A 19,720-nucleotide genomic window follows, 5' to 3' on the forward strand; every position below is an offset into this window, starting at 1 on the left:
AGTAAAAATTAGTTGCTGTTAGAGAGAAACTTAAAAAAACCCCCACCAAATCCAACAATGTTGCTGCAAGTAATTTCAATTAAAAATGCTGACTTGTTTTCTCCTGGAACTGATAGTAGTTCATTCCATACAAACCATCTTGATGAGTACTTCTGTGAGCTGTCCAAATTTTCTGCCTTTATTGAAATTACTGCCTGCTGCTAAGACTGAAGTGAAGCTTCTTCTTGTTCTTCCAGTTTTGTGCATTGACGGTATTGTTGCAATAGAGGTATTCCTTGGTGGGTTTTAAGCCACTTAGCTATAAACAAGAATGAATGGCCAATTCATCAGACCACAAAAATAATTCTTACTGGTCTTTGTTCTGTAGGTCCATGACCCGGTTTTAAGAATGGTAATATAAGCACATTGCGGGAACTTTTCATATTCTTAAATAATTTTGCAGGTGATATGTGCTTTTCTTTTCTACTGACTGATTCAAACCCTTTGTGAAAAAAACCTTAATTTTTTATCATTGTATAAGGTTGTACAAAAATGTTTCTATTACACAACCCTGCTATTGCTAGGAGAAAGTCTCAAGTGAGCTTTTGAGGTGTGAGACACACACAGGCCTTTGTACTAAAATTATTAACTAAGGCTAAGAGATCTAATTTAGATGACATTACCAATGATGTGCATATTTCCATTTTTGAGTGGTGGGTAGGGGTCATGAGCTGTAGCCCAGGCTGAGACTCCAGACTTGCTTGTAAGTTCAGTTGTTGGAGATCTTGCTGGTGGTTGTGGAGGTGTGACCAGCTTCCCAGCACCGGTTCCTTAAAAAGAAGCAGGAAACCAGCACATAAACATCATCATGACCTACACCTGACAGTAAACTTTGCAAAAAATGGAGGGAGTATAGAAGGAATGCAATATTTGGGGCGAACACACCCAGCTTCATGGCTGCTGTTTGTCAAGCCTGCAAATGGATTTATAGCATTAAGTATTAAATTTAAGTCAATACTGGAGTTGGCTCGGGCTTTCCATTTCTAGTTCTAGGGAAAGTGTGACATTCTGAAGTGTGGTTTTGTCCCAGTCTGGAAGGGACATAAGAACAAGCAGTTTCTTTAAGAAAAGAAAATTAACAAAACAACCAAACTAGATGGTATGTCTAAAAGAAAATAATTTCCTGACACTTTGGCACTTATGCAGTGGAATTACCATTAGGCTTGTGCATTTCACTGAGGAGTTGCACGTGCTGTCGAAGTTTACATCGAGTCAACCTACAACCAGAATTGTGTAAGAGGGAGGGAGCCCAAGGCCTCTCAAAACTGCTCCTCCTTCTAGATAAGCAAGGGAAAGGCAGGACAATTTTATGGAAACTGCAAAAGTTGAACCACCATGAGAAATGGGTGTCTTGATGAAGTAACAGTTCATCAGGCAGTTCTGAGCAGCATTAATCACCATCATGGAGCACCTCATCTGCTCTACTTACACGGCCTTTCCCATGGCTTTCAATGGAACCAGTAATCTTTCTTCTGACATGTGGCTGCTAAAATAGAGGGTACAGAACATTCTCTTCAAATGTTCCTTATTAAGTAGCTGTCTCCATTTCTCAAACCCACACAGATCTAGGCTCATCTTTTTTATCATTTTCATGATCAGAGAAATACGATAAAAGTTCCTTCTACCATCCGCTCAAGGAAACACTGGCTAATACCCCAGTTCCCAAGTAGTCAGAGAAACCTTTGGCCCTTTTCTGGCTGTTCCTGTTTGCTGAACAGCAGAGCTGCATCCTGATTTGCTTTTGCTCATCTATGGCTGTAGCTGCCCCATATTTGTTTAATTATCTCTTATGAATCTTCCCAGCCGTTGCCAATATTGCTCCTGCATGGGTACAGCTGTAGAGGAATGTCCTGGGTTAGCTGACACACAGGCAGCAGCCATCCTGGCACACACCATGGTGTGTACTCTGCTGCCCTACCTGAGCTTGTCAGGATACCACTCGTGCAGCTGGAGACACACGAAAAGCAAGAAGCAACTCAGTGGTCGTAAAACTCCGGATCAGTATGTCACTTCCAAGAATTGCACACTGAATTATAAGATGTGTGTGCCCAGTGCTAAGAACAACCTGACAGCTCAAAAAGCCTGCTGTTTTGGGTGTTCATGACATGCCGTGTAACCTACAGGTATTCCTCCCATGAGTGCTCTTCACTCCCACCCCACCAAGCCATCCAGTCACCAGTGCAATAGAATGGTTTGGGTTGGAAGGGGACCTTGAAGGACTAGATCATCCTCAAGGTCCCTTTCCAACCCGAACCATTCTATGATTTCTCTCAGTTTTGCCAAAGGGAGCAAAAAGCCTCCCTCCTCCCGATGTTCTGCTCTCACCTGCGCCTCGGCCGGGTCTCTTTTTCCTGGTCTCTGTCCCGGCTGCGGGCTGAGGGTGGCCGGGGGTGGGTGGGAGCGGCAGCGACTGGATGTTGCTTGGCTTATGGAACTGTGACAGCAAGTGGGGAGACTTGGGGGGCAGCGGAGGGGGCACGTCAGCACCGCTAAAGGCTGGGGAGGGGGGAAAGGAGAGCCTGTTCGCTGGGACCGTGGCGTGGCGTGGGGCGGCGGCGGAGGGGGGGGAGGCGGCGTGGGAGGGGGACAGTCCCTCCCTTCGGCTGGAGGGGGCGGTAAGCCGCAGGGGAACATCGGCAGTCCCTGGCCGGCAGCCCGCAGGGGGGGACGAGGGGCAGGGGAGGGGGAGGAGGAGGAGGAGGAGAGGAGGGGGCGGTTGGGGCGGGTGTGAAGCGCCTGCTGGAGACTTGGCGGGTTTGTCAGCGGGGAGGAGGGAGCGGGGGCGAGAGGGGTCGCGCCCGGGCGTCACCCCCTTGGAGGGCGATCGGCCGGAGGAGGGAGAGGGGGAGGAGGAGGGAAAGTGAGGGTAGGTTTGCTGGAAGCGGGAGGCGGTGGAGGGGGGGGCGGGCAGGCTGGGCCGCCCGGGGCCGGCTCCGCTCCGCTCCGGAGGTGCTGGGAGGCTCTGGTGGCACAGCTGCCCTTGGACCTTCGGCTGGGTGCGAGGGGTTACTGCTCGGCTTGGCAGCGCCGCTGTTCGCTGGGGCGGAGTGTTTGGGGGCCGCTGCTCGGACTCCGGAAACCTGCCCAGGCCTCCCTGCTGAAAACAGAATGTCACGCGTTATCCTGCAGGACCGCGTTCCCGCTCGTCAGACAAAACAGCGCAAAGAGCAAGGTCTTCGTCTTCCCCTCCCCGGTGGATACCCTGAGGGGTTAAACTAATTCTTCCAAAACATCTCGTATCCAACAGGTTGCCCATGGTGCAATGGGACTTAGGATGTGAAGTACTCCCATGGGCACAAGGGATTCTGCTTAGTTATATGACGAACTGCTGAGACACCCTAGCCCCCTCCCTCTTCTTCAGTTTCTGCAAAATGAAGCAGTTTAAGGAAAAGGGGCTTCTCTGCAGAGATCTGGGGTCCTTCACACCAGCCTCATCTGTCTAGTACAGCCAGCTGAGCATTGCTGAGTCCTGGTGAAAAGGTAGTTTGACACACATCATATTGCATCCTTGAAATTAAGCGATTGCTTAGGATTAAAAAATTCACATAAACTTTACATAAATCTCAACTCCATGAACAAAAGCCAAGCTCTTAAAAGCAATACCTCAAAGACTTTCCAGGAGGCACGGGTTCAAATATTTTCAACAGCAAATGCCCAAAGACTGTCGACTCTACAAAATGTATTTTCCTGTGTAAATGTCAAGGATTTATCACAAAGCAAGATGTCAAAAAAGGCATCTCATTCTATACTCACATAGTTTGATAGGCATGGCCACAATTTTAAAAACAACTCAAAGTAGCTGCTGCAGCTGAAGCTTTGTGAGGAAGCCCTATCACATGCAGTGCTGTGCATCTTGGGCTTGCCTTCCAGGAGAAAAAACCTTGCAGGCAGAACCAAAGTCTTTCCCTGCAAAAGCCTGCTTTGCTCTGTGCTGCCTGATCAGGCACCAGCTGCCCAACAGCACCAGAGGTCATCACTGTGACTCTAACAGTCACCCTTCATTGATGCTGGCACTTCTTGAGGGGAAAGGAACAGTAGGGCTCCCACATTTGCCTTCCTCCTGTCATTGTGAAGCAACAAAACACTTTTTCAGGTCAATAAATAACCTTGCTGGATCAAAACTATACTTTGTAAAGTCCAGAGGGCAAAAATCTATAATACGAATCTTTAAAGTAACAACCAAGACTGTAATACCACAGAAATATGTGCTAATAGAGGGAAGGAAATATGACTTTGCAATTTGTGCTGAAATGATAAGCTCAGATTTCAACACTCTGAGGTACAATTAGAAGTTTTCATTAAAATAATGTAAAAAGCTCGGTTAAAGACATCTATTCAATCTCTTTCCTACCCAGTGTGGAAAAAGCCTTTTATTTACACTTTAACAAATAAGGCACCTGAGATCTAGAAAGATGGCTTCAAGCACGTTACTAATTGAGCCCTCCGTGGTCACATGATGAACTAAAGATTCAGAAAAAAACCCCAATAAAAATCAATCACTAAAGCTAACTAAAGTGTTTTTATCCCAAATCACTGCTCCCCTCAGCTATGCTTTCATACAAATAAAGTCCTTACCTGTCATGTCCCTCTGGCCTGCTGGTCTGAGAACAGGAAAGCCACCAGCAAATAAACCTCCCAGAGGCTGCTGAGAGCCACCTTTATTGACAACTGGATTAACTCCATCTCTGTTAGCTCCTTTGGGTTCTGTTAAAAGAACCAAAACACAGGGTATATCAGAAAATCATTTCATCCTTACCCTAAGACTGCTAAGGCTTGGCACCAACAAACGGCCAAGGCCAGACTTTTCCCTCCACTGTTACTACAGTAACTGCCATCACTCTTGGACCTGTAATTTGGAGCACAGCACCCTCTGGTGCTCTTTAATCTCACATTAATCATGACACCAAGAAGAAGAAGACGTGTTAGGCCTAACATTAAATTTATGTTTCCAAGATTTTTTGGCATTTTTTGTTCTTTTAATCTAGTAAGGAACAATTTTTCTGCAAGAGCCAACAATTCTTGCTTAATTTTTTTATTGAGAAACTCTCAAGGATTTAATCATTCATGATTTTTTATTTTTTTTGACAAGGAATGCCTGTTAAGGAGATATCCAGCTACAGACTTATCATGAAATGTTAATACTTTCTGATCTCAGAGCAGGATGCAAGCTTAGACAGTGTCCCCTCTCTGCATCCTAAAGCCATATGAAGATACAGACCTTTGCTGAACTTCAAACCTTCCGTGTGAAACTCTCCAGCTGATCTCCACCCACACCTGAGGCTTCAGCGAAGCTCACTCAGGCCTTGCTGAGGAGCACACACTTACTTTCAATCTGTGGTGCACTGCGATCGTTGATTTGAGTCACTTTTCTTAAGCGAGTTCCCTGCTGGATATCAGCCAAGAGTGCGTTTCGTGCTTTCTGATCTTCCTTCCGCAATTTCGGTACTTCTGAACTAGCCTGTTGACAGTAAGAGCATTAAATAGGAGGTGCAGACAAAAATTCACGCTTAGAAAGGATACATAGGCAACCATGGGATAGAAGATCCGAAATAAACCACTCTTGGCAGCTGGCACTTCAAAGCCTTTGAGTTCAATCAACGAGAACAGCATTCACTTGTGCAGGAGGCAGAAAAGCTGAAGGTTTAAATATAACACAAATCTAATACTAGCTGGGCTAATAATGTTGATATTAGGGGCCTCACTTAAATGAAATATGACCTCCTACTTGGCCATTTATGGCCTCTGTCCTACAACTCCAGCTCTCAGCTCTTTTCTTGCTATTTACAATGGTTTAAACAGATTTTATATGCCACATTAGAATAAATATATTTTATCCACTTAAGATAGCCTTAGGAAAAAAGACAGATAAATGCATACTGCTTTTATATTTGAATGTGATCATTAATTAATTTAGACTGTCTCTCTGTATTGGAGATTCACACCATCTTAGACTGCCTTTAGAAAAATATAATTATATTTTCTGCCCTAACCAAGCTCCACAGATGTAAATTCAAGTTGCAGTTTAAAGTTTTGTAATAAAACCAGAAATTATGTTTATTCTTTATTCTTATTTCATCAAGTTTCCTGTTACTAAAAAGGAAATCGGATATTTAAAAAATTTGGACGTTTCACTTTCTTGAAGTAGATATTAACCAGCAAAGCTGTTACTTCTAAACCTATTGTGGTTGACAGAGTGGTCTAGCAGAGGGGAATCTTCACCTCAGACGAGTGATACGCTGCTTGGTTCCAAATTTCCCAGAGGTTAGCTAACTTCCTAAAGAGGGTGAATACCAGAAATGTTTCCATAGCCCTTAATTTAAGCATCATAGTCCTAATAAAGCAGAACAATACTAACACACTTTAAAACAAACAAATAAAAAACCCCCCAGCTTGGTAACGGCATTCTGAAAGCAAAACAGAAACTCAAAAACACTTAACCAGCTGCTGAATTAATGAACTGGCTAATCCCAAATGAAGTATTCTATCGGTACGATATTGATCGTGGTTATTTTTTGTACTTGCTAAAAAAAAAAAAAAAAAAAAAAAAAAAAAAAACAAACCAAAAAACCAAAACAAAAAAAAAAAATCCCCAACCGAATCCAAACCCGAGGAAGGAGGATTTGCCGCGCCCCTCTAGATGGAGCTGCAGACCGCCGCTAACGCCGCCGCATTCCCGAGCCGTGATGTAAAAACTCGGAATTATAATCTGACTGACATGTAACTATGTGTTATTTTAAAATATTAGGAAAATCCCCACTCTGTTACATAGTTTCCTCGTTTGAAACAGCGCTGACTGCCCTTGTACTTTCAGGACAGCGAGTCCCACTGCCCATTAAGACACCCCAGAAAAGCTGCCCGTGTCAACAGCATTAGACCATGTACCAGCCAGAAACCATTTCCACTCCCATTCTCTGGAAGCTAACAATACTTACTGTGAAAAATGGAAATACCATAACTGGAACAAGGGTGATTCCCTTCCTCACAAAAGTTCTTTATCAGTATCTTCAACTTCACGCCTCTCTACTACCATTAATGACTTTGCTGCAGCAGGACAAGCAGGATCTAGAGCGATCTGACCAAGACCTATGTTTAAAATTAGATCCAGCAGCTGTCTTTTCGTTTCCAAGTTCAAGTGTCCATATATTATGCCAGCTGTCCACTCCACCTCCCTGATCCACTTCTCTGAGTAAACAGACTATTGGAATATAAAGTCTTGATATCCAAACAGTTACTAGGCTAAAATAGCCCACTTGTGGCAATTTACATTTGCAAGTGACCCATGACTTGGTATCAATTTGACATGGTTAAGACATACATTGTTTCACAATTTGTAGCATAAAAAAGCAGGAATACTATTCTGCTGGTGCATAATGCAGCATAACAAGCTGCCTTTCTCTTACAATAGATCCCCTTACTCCAAGCATAACTCCATCCTATGCCTCAGCTGTTTCTTCTTGCTCTTCATGAAGGTAAGAGATAGAATCTTGCAAGGCCAGCCTGGTGGACTCAGGTGATTGAGTAGCTCAATACAGATTCTCTTTTTCCATTACAAAGTCAAGGTGGCCTGGGGTGCAGCATTGCCTGGCTGCACACTGGTCAGAGCCCCTTCAGATTTCTTGTTTGCTGCCTGCACTCCCAAGGCAGTGACAATCTTTGTCAAAAATCGTTTCATCAGGTAAGCATCTCAGTCATTCAACTACTGGTGTCCTGTGTTTGCAAATTTCTGTTTTTACCATATTGCTTTTGATACACAATCAGAAAGGAACCTTCCTTCCTTTGATGAAGAAATAAATCTAAGATTCATGCTCATGCTGTGCTTTCAATCCACAGCACCAGAACAGACAATAAACATGTAAGTTCTTCATCAGGAGAAAAACAGAAAGAAGAACTTTTATGGCAGTCAAATCTTCAGTCCCTATCACAAGCAATAGAAGTGTTTCAGCAGGAAGACAAATATACTTTGAGAGTAAAAACAGCTGTAAGACAAAAGATGTAATTCTTAGTCTACTTTCTACCCCACCATCTGCAGGGCAGCCTCATTTATTTACAAAAAGAGAAACATCTCAGTATTTCAATGAAAGTCAGAAAGGAAGAGGATAAGAATGTGAAGATCATTTTTTTATCAGATGCCAGAGCTGCCTCAGGTAACACAGAGTGAAATTAAATTCCATACTTTACTTACATGAATTGGTAAGGGAACGGTGGGTTCTCATTACCTTAGCAACCACTAGGTTATTCTGCTACTATTTCAGACATAAAGAACGTCATGTTCGATACGTACTTAGAAACAGAACTGAACAAACCACGCATGTAAATTGCCTGAACATAAGAGAACTACTTCCTTTTCATCTCACCCAACTCCACTACGTTTTGTCTTCAGTGGCCTAACTTACACACTCAGCTATGCCATTCAGTAAAGTATAGGATCAATGCTTAGGCTATCTGTCAGGTCTCCAAAGTACCTGCAAACAGGAAAATAGCATCAAATCACAATATTTAGAGTGATGTTTCAGAGTGTAAATCCCAATGGTTTTTCCATCATTCCAATGATGGAAATACACATTTCAAAATTTGGAGCAGATAACTTAGACTGGCAGAGATATGAATCAGGACAGCACGATTATACAGAGAAATCCAAATCACTCCAGCTTGGGGCCATTTGAAAGGAACAACAAACCAAAAAATGCTCCTCCACTGCTGGGATGGCGTGAGCAGGACAGGTGGGGAAGAAAAGAAATAAAAAAGAAGTTGCACAGTAACACAATATACAAATGTCAAATGTAAAACTGAAAAAACCCTGGATGACAGGTTCTAGCCACATCTCTGAAATGAAAGCCTCCATCCAGAGTGCCACAAGCCTGAACCTGGCAGGAGGCTCCAGCAGTGAGCCTGCTTGAGCAAGTGTGGCAAGGAGGGGTAACGCACTCCTCCAATATATCTCGTCCTTTCAGAAAAAGCAGCATGAGCAAAAATGGAATTGAAAGTTCAGTTCTGATCTACAGATCTTTAAAATTACATTGTGAAATCCTGGAGATGCACAAGAAAGAGCTAAAGCAGTATTCAAAACCCTGGAGGCAGCAGCTCCGATTTTATCAGCCCTGAAGTCTATTTGAGGAGTGGTCCGTCTGCACAACACAACTTGTACAGGGAGATGGTGGTGAGGACTCAGTCAGAAGAGGCAGGTATTTGGTGAATTAATGCAAGATGCAACCAGACAAGCTGCAAATGGCAGCAGAATATAGATCTCCCGATTTTCAGATCAAGGCTGGATCCTCTCTGGCAGAAATGCTTTTTGTGAAGCACAAGCCGCTGGGCCCTGTACGGGTGTTGCTGACATGCAGTACCCTGCAGTGGGGGTGGAGGGGTGGGAATCACCCCAGCCAGTGGTTTGTAACAGCTTCTTCCAGTTAGGAGTTCTGTGAAAATGGATCACTTTGTTTAAGAAAACAACTCTGTATTTTTACACTGTATGGACCACTCAAGGTTTGCCCCTGAATAATCAGTCTTAACACCCTAAATTGGGTTGTATCAGACAAATTAAGAACTGAGAGACTTTTTTAAAGAAAATTGACTGAAATCCATGGCAATGAGCTCCATTTCTAGGTACACTCTGCTGTGATATTTTTGTCACATTCAGAATGTCACTTTGCATCTTGCAAGACAGATGGGAGCACTGACCTACCCTTTGGGCTCCTATGATATTCAAAAATATCCTTAAAATATTCAAAAGGTATATGTGCTCAGATACTAAAATGCTGTAAATGCAGGAGACACCAGCCATTTGAAAAAAATTATACTAGCACTAAGTATTGTCTTCAGATTTTAAAGAGTACCTCTGCACACAGTAAAGGGGAAATGCTCTGGAGTCTGGGCAGGTAGTTCAGATTGCAATGGATACCTACGCTGTCCCAAATGAGTTTTATTTACTCTGATTTTTAAATATGATCTTTAATGAATTTGTAGAACACTTTAAGGCAGTGTAGATCTTCATAAACATGATAACTGCAGCAAAAATGTACCTCTAGCCTTCTGGACAATCCAATAGCCAAGGAAATATGGGTCTTTGTTTCAGAATAATCCTATAAGCTGATGGGAGAAGAGGATCCAGTACTCTAGCTCTAACATAGGAGGAGCCATAAATAAGAAAATAAAGCATGATTCCATCCAAAGGCATTACATACTCTTTTACTCAGAGAACTGAATAATACTGAATATTTATACTGCTAATAATTTATTTTTTTATGTGAACTAGATAAGAAAAACTAAAACAAAATAAGTCAAAATACATTTAGCTTATCCCTAACTATCTATTTGATGAGACATATAATGAAAAAATTAAAAACCTATCAATTTGACATCAGTATTTTATTATGGGCAGAAAGAGAGCTCTCTCTTTTGCTGATGATTTTAATTATTCCTATGAATCTCATGGCAATCACCCTTCCTTTCTCCAGTTTTTCTCCCCTACATGACAACAATAAAAAAATTCAATGCAGAGATCAAGCACAGATACTGGTAGAAGGCATAAGCAGCACATATTTTAGTAATAGAAGAGTTTGAGGACACCCCTTAACAAACCTTTGCTTTCTTATTTTTCTCTCCCATCCTCAGCCAAACCTGCACAGGCATGGTCTGAGGCAAGTGATCTTCACCAACGCAGCATGCAACACCTCAGGTTTGGCTTTTAAGGAAGGCAAAGATAGTGCAGCAAGATAAAGGATGAGCAGAAAGCTCTAGGATGAGGAATATTTGGTAACAGAGAGCACATATTCACGAAAACAGGAGTTCTTGGGCCAGTTCTAGCCTTCTTTGGCATCCAATCTGACACAATTCAGAGACCCAACTTAAACTAAGAAATGCAAAAGAAAAAGTCTACAAATATGGCAATGGACAATTAAAACGAGCATGTAAAACAGCAGACAGGGCAAAACCAGCAATAGCTGCATAGGCAATGTAGTCAGTAATGTGATAGTGCCAAGTCTGGCCAAAGAAACTGTGCATCAATAGTAAGAGACAACTAAAACATTTAAACCTTAAATCAGGGACCTACAAAGCATCAAGGAAGAGCATGGGCCACTGGAAACATAACAAAATCCCCCAACTATTATCCCTATATTAACAATAACTGAAATTCTGGTGTAGACAAATACAGATTTTCAGGAAAGAGGACAAATAAGGTGAAGCAAGCTGTGTAAGGCTATGTGCGTCATGTCAGAGATGGCTGAGAATATTGAGAGGAAAACACAACTTGTTTGGAGTTGGTAAATCATCTGAGGAAAGATGATGAGTGTTCTCACTGCCCATATGGCACCACAAGATTCTCCAAGTAGAAGAACATAAAGGGAGAGATTATGACTGGGTCCCCCCATCCAGCCACAAAGCTCCTATTCCTTTGAAGGAAAGCCAGGCTTGGGGTTGGTGGTCACAACAGTCTTGAAGGGCACAGACCTTGAGTAAGGGGCCTCGAGGGACAACAATCTGCTAAAATACCCTTCAGGGAACACTGATGATGAAAAAGAATGGACTCAGAACAGGGAAGACCTGCTTGTGATCGACTTACTCCATAACTTCCTTCCACTTAGCCAGGAGCTGCTGACCACAAGTGTTCCATAAGGAGATCTCTGTAACCATCAGGACTAATGTATTTAAATAAATTTAGCCCTTAAAAGACTTCATCCTTCTCAAAACCAGAACTAGCAGAAACAAAATAATATTGACAGTAAGGTTCCAGAACATTCTAACAAACTACAATGTCATAACTTTATATTGAAAGAATGATGTTGTTTTGGAACAAAGTAAAACATGGAAGCTGACCAGCATGTCTTCCTTGACAAAGCACAGGATCATAAAAGTCATCTATGCATTTTTAGCTCAACATGATGATGCCTTAAGCCCCTAATGTTTTTTTTATTTTTCTAATATTGGTAAGCCTTATAAGTTTTATAAGTAGATTTTAAAAGCAGCAACCCCCCCTCCTTTGTCCCTTGTCCCTTTCCCTTTCTCTCTAGCACCCTTGTTTACACATTCCTTAACCCTCTTACCCCATTCTATGCTCCCTATATCAATCCTACCCCTGAATATAGCAGAAATGTTTAGTCTTTTGTCAAGGCAAGGCCTAGATTGTTGGCAGAACAGCATATCAGGGCCTAAACCACAGAATATGCTCAAGAATTAGGTAACTATGTACCCTTTGTGCTCTGATGAAGAGGAAGGTGGGATGAACAGGGGGTCCCAAAATGCACCCCAGACCCATTTTCAGGGGGTGGACCTGGGGCGGACCAGAGTAAAGGCCACAGGGTGGACACATCTGGGATTGGATGGATGGTGTTATAAAATGTAATATCTCAGGCACGGCATGCGCGCCTTGGCAAAATAAACCCTTTCTTATCTCACCCCTAATTAACTGCTCTGGAGATTTTTCAGCACCAAAATTCCACGGCAACAATGAAATCTGAAACCCCAGAAGAACTTGTTTTCCCAAGATCAATCCACTATTACTATATTAGAATTATGCCAAGAATTCCTGATTTTATATTTGCAGCAGAAGCAGTTTGCCCAGCAGGCAAGAGTGGTACTTCTACAAAGAATTCTCAAACCAGCAGCTAAAGTCTCCATGAGGAATGTGCCAAGAAAAGCAATAGCAACAAAAATAAGTAGCTTATAAAATAATAAAACAGTTTCCAGCATTATCATCCTTCTTGCATTTATGTTACATATGCATCAGGTGTAGTTTCATTCATGCACTGTCAAATGCAAAATAAAATAATCAAAACAATCCCTCCCTTCCACCTTAAGGAAAATCCAACAAGACTCAACAACAAAGCAGATGACTTCTTTTATTTTAAATGTTTTAAACTGTTTGTTTCTAAAGAAGCTTGTGAGATTGGTACGTGCGAGTTTTGGTTCTATTCACAAGGGAGCCCTGACCTGTGACTTAAAGGTCTTTAATTATGGAAAACTTTGCCATAGTGCAAGATTCCACCTGCACAGTCAATCTCAAGATCAGAGCCTCTTCTTGTGTTTCTGCTGCATAGCATAGGATGAAACTAATTAATTCTTGGCACTTGGTCTACCTGGTTAAACACGGCAATCTCTCAGTCTCCTAGCAAGCTGAGCTTCAAATGCTTCCCAGGTGAGGGGTCACTCTCCAGCCAACTTTTCTGAGAGAATCCACAAGAGGGGACCTGCCAAATAGCTTCCTGGCAGCTAATGAAATCATTGTTTCAAGAGAATGACAGGAGTAGCATTTGACAATTCCATCTACACCCAGCTCAATACTGATTAACCATGATCTTGGCCACCATCGCCCAAAGTTCTGCAATCTGAACCTGCTGGGTTGAAAAGGTCATCGAGCAATGTGTGTACTTAGATAGGCTGTGTCTACACAGACCTTGTTGCTCAACTTCTAGCAAGGGAAGTACTGTGCAAAAGTTGTTACAGATCTCTTCCCAGTGTTACAGCCACCGCCTAGTCCTGGCATTAGTCCCAAATAAAGAGGCGTTTCAGTATTAGCAGAGCCTGGTGCCTGCTCTGCATTTGCATCTACCTGCTTGAAGTTACCAGCACACACGATGGCAGGGAACAGAACATAAAAAAATAGCATAGCAGGAGTTACTTTCTTTCACATCTATATTCCTAGTGCCCATTTCAAAGACTACCAGTAATCAATGACACTGCACCCAATAAAACCCTCCGCATTCTGTGTTAGCACTGTTCTATCAGAAATATAAAATTTTGTATACTGAAAGGTTCTCTTGCTCCTGCCTCAAATGGAGCAGCAGACTTATTAACAAGGGCATACTTAAAAGTTTTCCAATGTGGGTTGCTAAATTTCTGTACCTAAATACAAAAATGCAACAGAATCAGTATGATGATTTATACCTGCTGAGCCATTGAGCTTTTCTTTTGGTGTTTAACTTTCTGACACCCACATTTGAAATGTAAATTCTGGTTATTTTTTCATTTAAAAAATACACAGTAACAGAAGCTGCTAGAATGGAGGCAGTATAAAATTTAAACTACTCTAAAAGTGTTTTACAGCAGTCCAGAAAGATTGCAAGTCAAATACCAGAAATACCTCAAGGCTGGTTTCAAAAATAAGTTTGAACTTCATCTTTTGATTTCTAAATTTTTGGGATTCAAATTTCTCTGATTTTCTCTGCATCAGTGAAAAGAGAAGTGAAAACTCTTAGGTGAACAAGAAATCCTGAGACCCTGGCATTGCAATGAAAATGTCAAACAGCACAAGGCTGAAAACACCACCATGGGAGCTGGTGACACTACCACTGTTTATTCTCTCTGTCTGTCATAAAAGGGTCCCCAGACTGATAAGGAATACCATGAGTAGTAACAACAAAAAATTCAACATGTGACTGCTAACACACATCACAGTTTAATCTCTCTCTGTTCTAAGAACAGTAGGCCATTTCTCCTACCCAGTTACATGTGCAGAAGCTACTGACCATTCTGAAATGCCTTTTAGCATCCAGACAAAATTATGGTCAGTCTCAAAGAGGAGAACAACAAGAAACTAGCATTTCTTGACCTGTCACCTTTCAGCCACGCAGAGAAGTCTTACTCAAGTATTGCTATACTTCTGAGTTCTCTTTTAATTAAAAGGCTACAAGCATAATATTAATTGACAGATGGAATTTAATATGTAGCCATTGCATACACTACAGATGGGGCACAGATTTTTCAGGGCATTATTACCTTGTGATTAGAATGGTAAATTAACCTATTAGCTCTCTGCAGCTAGGCTGCTTCTAGTACCTGGGCCTGGTTATAGGCACTGGTTACAGGTACCAGTTACAGCTGGTAACTCTACAACATGCTGCAATTTCCATACTTGTCTGTGTGAAATTACACAGATTAAAAATAAAGAGAAAGAATGCTCTTTAAATGCTTTCCATTTCATTCAGACATGTAGAACACATGACGTTATGAAGAAACCTGCAAAACAGAACTCACCACCTAAATACATTAAAAGTGGTGACCTAACAGATCTCAGTAAAGCATTCAAGATTAGCACCTATGTGCTCCTATGACATTTAGCAGTACATGTCCCTGTACCTGTCTCCAGATGAAACAGAGCAATGCCAACCTAGTATTTATGTTTTCTTTACATCTTCACAGTTCCTGCTTGCCCTTTCTGTATTTGTTGACTACAAGAGTAGAAGGTTACAGCAGCAACACTTTGAGATGACATAGCTATGCAGTTCCCCATTTTCCAATTGCTGAAAATTAAGTCAAATAAACTACACAAAGACAAAGCATTTTTTTCTACATAATTGCCTCTTGCTTTTTATGAAAGCAGACTGGTGTGAGATATGAGATATTAAAATACTATAAATCAGTTTCCTTTATTTTGGCTGGAACAAAACACTCTCAAAAATTTCAGCCGTGCTTTGCCCAGCACTTAGCACAGTCTGTATGACCGTCAGTTATCAACAAGATTACCAAGCTGCACTCCTTCTCACTCCAGTCTGTTTTACCTATCAGCAATAAACATTATGATTTAGTACCTCCTGGCCTAGGAACTCCATTGCAAAGTAATAAATATCATCTTACTCACGGCTTGCATAAAATTTTAGTAAACACATTGCTACATATTTTGTAATTGGCACCATACATGATTCTGTTCTTTCAGTGTTACACTTGCATGTCTAGGGTTCTGAATGAAAACTTGAGAAATTACCTTAATTTTTACAATAAATAATTAGCAAGTATGCCCAAACATTTATGCGTATGCACACATTCTCTCATACTATATTTGGTAAGACCAAATCAAAATACCAGAAATCATCATTATCTTCAGCCAGGATGTTTTACATATGTTGTTTGTTCTCTTTCCCCAGAACAGTAGTGCTAAATGTCATAGGAGCAAAACCAACTCCCACACAACTTCAGAAAAACACTGTAGCTCTCTGAATTTCTTGGGAAGATTGAAGGAAACAGCTCAGCAAGGTTTGCACTCTAACAGCTGCATGAAGGAGAGAAAAAACCAACCCTCACCCCCCCGCAAAAGGAACACTATCTGGTGATGTTTTTCTGAGCCTTGGAAATCCTTCCTCTGTGTAAATTAGGCATTTATCACAGTGTTATATCATGATGAATTGCTTTTCTGAATTTCTTATTACAAGAGTAGAAAATAAGATCAGAAAAATAAACTTCGCAAACACTGACAACAGTAATTCAATTTTTTTTTTTAATTTTAACTAAATAAGAATGAGATAATCATTAAGAATAATCTACATGCCAGTCTAACATTCATCATTATTTCGAGTTTCACATTTCTATCACCAAAGTAAGCATGTTCCTTTCTTCTCCTGCTCTACTAGTTTTCAATATGCCATAAGGCAGCAAATAAACACCTGGTGCCACTTTATTGGCTTTAACCATCTGATCCATTGTGATTTTGGGGGTTAATTTCTATGCTAAGACTTTAATAATAACAATTCTAAAGAGAACAGAAGTATTTTCCTAAACTCCACAAACATATGAATCATTAAACAAACATCTCTGAATAAGGCACAACCCAGCAGGGCTGCTACACATCCACGCTTCCTTCAACATTAGCATTTTAATAGGTGATGACTGGTCTTAGCTTTAGGAATTCATATATATGCAGGCTACATGGCAGTGAGCAGCCTTCACTGCACATGAAAAGTGAACATGGTTTATCAAAGCAAAATTCTCTCTTGATGCTTTTCTTGGGAAATTAGGCAGAGAAAATTTTTAATCAATCTCAGTGGTGGCACCTCCTCCAGAAAGTATGACAAACCAAAACTAACCAGGATGCCATATGCCAAACTAAAAGACAAGAGTGTTAAAAGAAACAGAGGGGGAATAAAAAGAAGTTTTTCATTAGCAGAAAGCTTTAAAAAACTCTAAACACAGCACCCTCTTCCCCCAGAACAACTAAAAAACTCTATTAAAAAACTCACCTTACATGACACACACATGCCCATAAATTGAAACAGCTTTTGAACAAACACATAAATGCCTCATTTCCAAGTTTCCTTTATTAAGGGAGAGGGGAAAAGCGAACAAGAACAGATCTGAATTCTGTAAGCCACTGCCAGAAAACACACTGGGGCACAGTTTTATTCTGCCTACTTATCTCTCTCATCTTTATCTATGACCCCCTGAAGGCAGGCATTTGAAGACATGCTCAATTAATCCAATTAGCTATATTTACATTTTGACTCAGCCACCTACATCTGCTATGGCAGATACCCTAGTATTCCCTCCTGTGAAATCCACTTTATTTTCTTCTAAGTTTGCTCTAACAGCCTGTAGCTTTTCAGCTGTTGGGCACAGGTGGCTCCTAACATGTCTTAAATACCATCTCCAATTCACTTTAGTATTGCCTTGCAACAACTTTTGTGAGTAGAATTCAGTACAAGTACTTACAGAACATCAGCAAGTCCAAAAACTCTTAGAAAACAGTAGGAAAGAACCTAACTTTATTCTGCCTTAAGAAGGAGTTAACAGAAAAAAAAAGTTAAGTGCCAACAGTGCTTAGAATTTCCACAAAGCAAAGACTGCAAAATTATTTGGGATCGTGGCTCACAATATTCACAAAGAAAATGTGCAGAGAAAAACATAATGTGGGAACTACATCTTCTAAAAATCTCTTGATAATGAAAGCAAGAGGAAAGCATGGTTATTATCCATAACTAGAAAAGCAAGACAAGTCTATGGGCAAGGGCACCATGCAAAACGACAAGATTCTAAAACTCCACCCTACACACAGACATTTTTCTTTTAACATAAATCAAGTAAGTTAAACTAGTGGCTCATCTGCATATCAGAAGTGAAATTAAAACCTAACTTTTAATTGCTAACATGTAAATGTTAGTCTGGTTTAATTATACCAGTACAATAAAAATCACAGTGCTGTTTACTTTGGAACTTTTCCAGCTGCTGGCTAAACAATACTTACTTGGTTTGAAGGTTTTCCTTAAAGCTACATGCCTGTTAAAATTTTTCCTTCTTTCACCCCCCAACGGTAAATTTAACAGCTGTAACAACAGCTGGGCAGCTTAGCAACTGTAAAATACAGATGCCAATTTCTAGAAAAGAGCTTTCTAGTAAAAGAAAATAGGGTCTGTAGCAAGTGTTTGTGGACTCCCCAACTGTAAGATTTTGCTCTGTAACTTGGCCCCAGCTGGAGAGCTGACACACTGTGCTTTTGCTGAACTCACCAGGCAGATTTCAGATCCTGTCCCTCATTCAGTTTTGACAGAGAAAGGTCATTTTGCTGTTACAGAAAAAACAATGTTCTGCCATATTACTTTACTAATTATTTATGTTGGCTCATGTGCTCTTTTTAGTATTAACACTTACTAAAATATCAGACATTATTTAGATTTATTTAGATTATTTTAATATCAGACATTATTTAGAAATATGTTTAGTTTGTATCGTATCACCAAGATAAAACTGACTCTAAATTCTCTATATTTTATGCACAGATCACCCCACTTGAAACAGAATGATCTAACTAACATATGAAAGTAAGCCTTCTTGTACCAAAATCCTATCATGGTAGTGGTTTTAGTCATCAGAAAAGGAGGAGAAACAAACAACCCCAAATTTGTTCACAGTGGTCCTTAGGGGTCCTCTTAGCTTTCCCAAGTCATTCACAATTGGCATATGTTAGAGGAGTCTAAAAATGTCTCTAGATACTTTAAGTTCAGTTTTTTAGGATAAGAACATTTGCAGCTTCTGTTGACTTTAATTGCAGCTGTGAACATTAAGCTGTTCACAATATGCAGCCCACTTATTTCAACATTTAAATATAGGTTGTGTACCAGCCCAGAAGAATTGCTAATTGAAAACAGTGTTCTTGGTGCCAAAGTTAAAACTGAATGCTAGAAAGAATCAAACACTGCTTATTTCATTTGCTGTCATTATATTCCTCTTCTTCATCTCCACAACTCATGGAGAGTTTTTCAGAATGGTTCAGCCTATAAAGTAGCAGAGAGCAATATGCAAGGAAACTTCCTTCTGGAAAGAAAGATGACATGAGAGCATTATGAACATTATCAAACAAAATCAACAGACCTTCCTGGGAACAAAACAGGCAGAGATGCCAGGAAATGCAACAGAGAAATGAAGTTCTTAAAAAAAAAAAAAGTTAGAATTACAGCTGAAGTACCATGTACTGTCTTACTACAGGAACTAACATACCCTGCAAATAAGTACAGCAGTGACAGAAAAATATATGAAAAATGTTGGAAAAGATTTTATGACTTGAACACAACTATGCCAGGTTTTACTGTTTCAAAAACAGTCTTAAGAGTTTCAAAGCAGAAACAGGCTATGCCCAATTGATTGCAGAATAAAATAAAGTACTTAAACGTGTTTTACCATAAGTACAATAATTGATTGTGAAGGTATGAAAATGTAGTACTCTGAAAGTCCACTCAGAGAATCCTCGTCTTATTGCAAACATGCTGGCAAGGCACATGTTCTACTTCATGACACACACAGTAATGATCTGTTACAAGCAGTAATTGTTCCTGCACATGTACAAAAGCATATTGTGCTCTGCCCCCAGGAAGACAGCATGTGCTAGAAAGAGCAAAACCTGCAGCTGAACACTGTGAGTCTTAATAGGAACTGTAAGAAAGAGGATGAAGAAATTAATACTTACCACCCTGCACATTACCAG

General features: G+C 40.7%; 1 protein-coding gene across 1 annotated transcript in view; it reads right to left on the reverse strand.

The window, feature by feature from the left end:
* WIPF3 (WAS/WASL interacting protein family member 3) overlaps nucleotides 1-19,720 on the reverse strand; it is a 34,790-nt gene that overhangs the window by 1,839 nt on the left and 13,231 nt on the right. Inside the window, 9 exon segments of the mRNA XM_029961962.1 lie at nucleotides 663-809; nucleotides 2,365-2,566; nucleotides 2,569-2,652; nucleotides 2,655-2,707; nucleotides 2,743-2,803; nucleotides 2,806-2,955; nucleotides 2,958-3,136; nucleotides 4,615-4,743; nucleotides 5,365-5,497. Coding sequence (XP_029817822.1) covers nucleotides 663-809; nucleotides 2,365-2,566; nucleotides 2,569-2,652; nucleotides 2,655-2,707; nucleotides 2,743-2,803; nucleotides 2,806-2,955; nucleotides 2,958-3,136; nucleotides 4,615-4,743; nucleotides 5,365-5,497 — 1,138 coding nt within the window.

The sequence above is a fragment of the Manacus vitellinus genome, unplaced genomic scaffold, assembly GCF_001715985.3.
Source record: "Manacus vitellinus isolate BGI_N305 unplaced genomic scaffold, ASM171598v3 scaffold_3_pilon, whole genome shotgun sequence".
Classification (NCBI taxonomy): domain Eukaryota; kingdom Metazoa; phylum Chordata; class Aves; order Passeriformes; family Pipridae; genus Manacus; species Manacus vitellinus.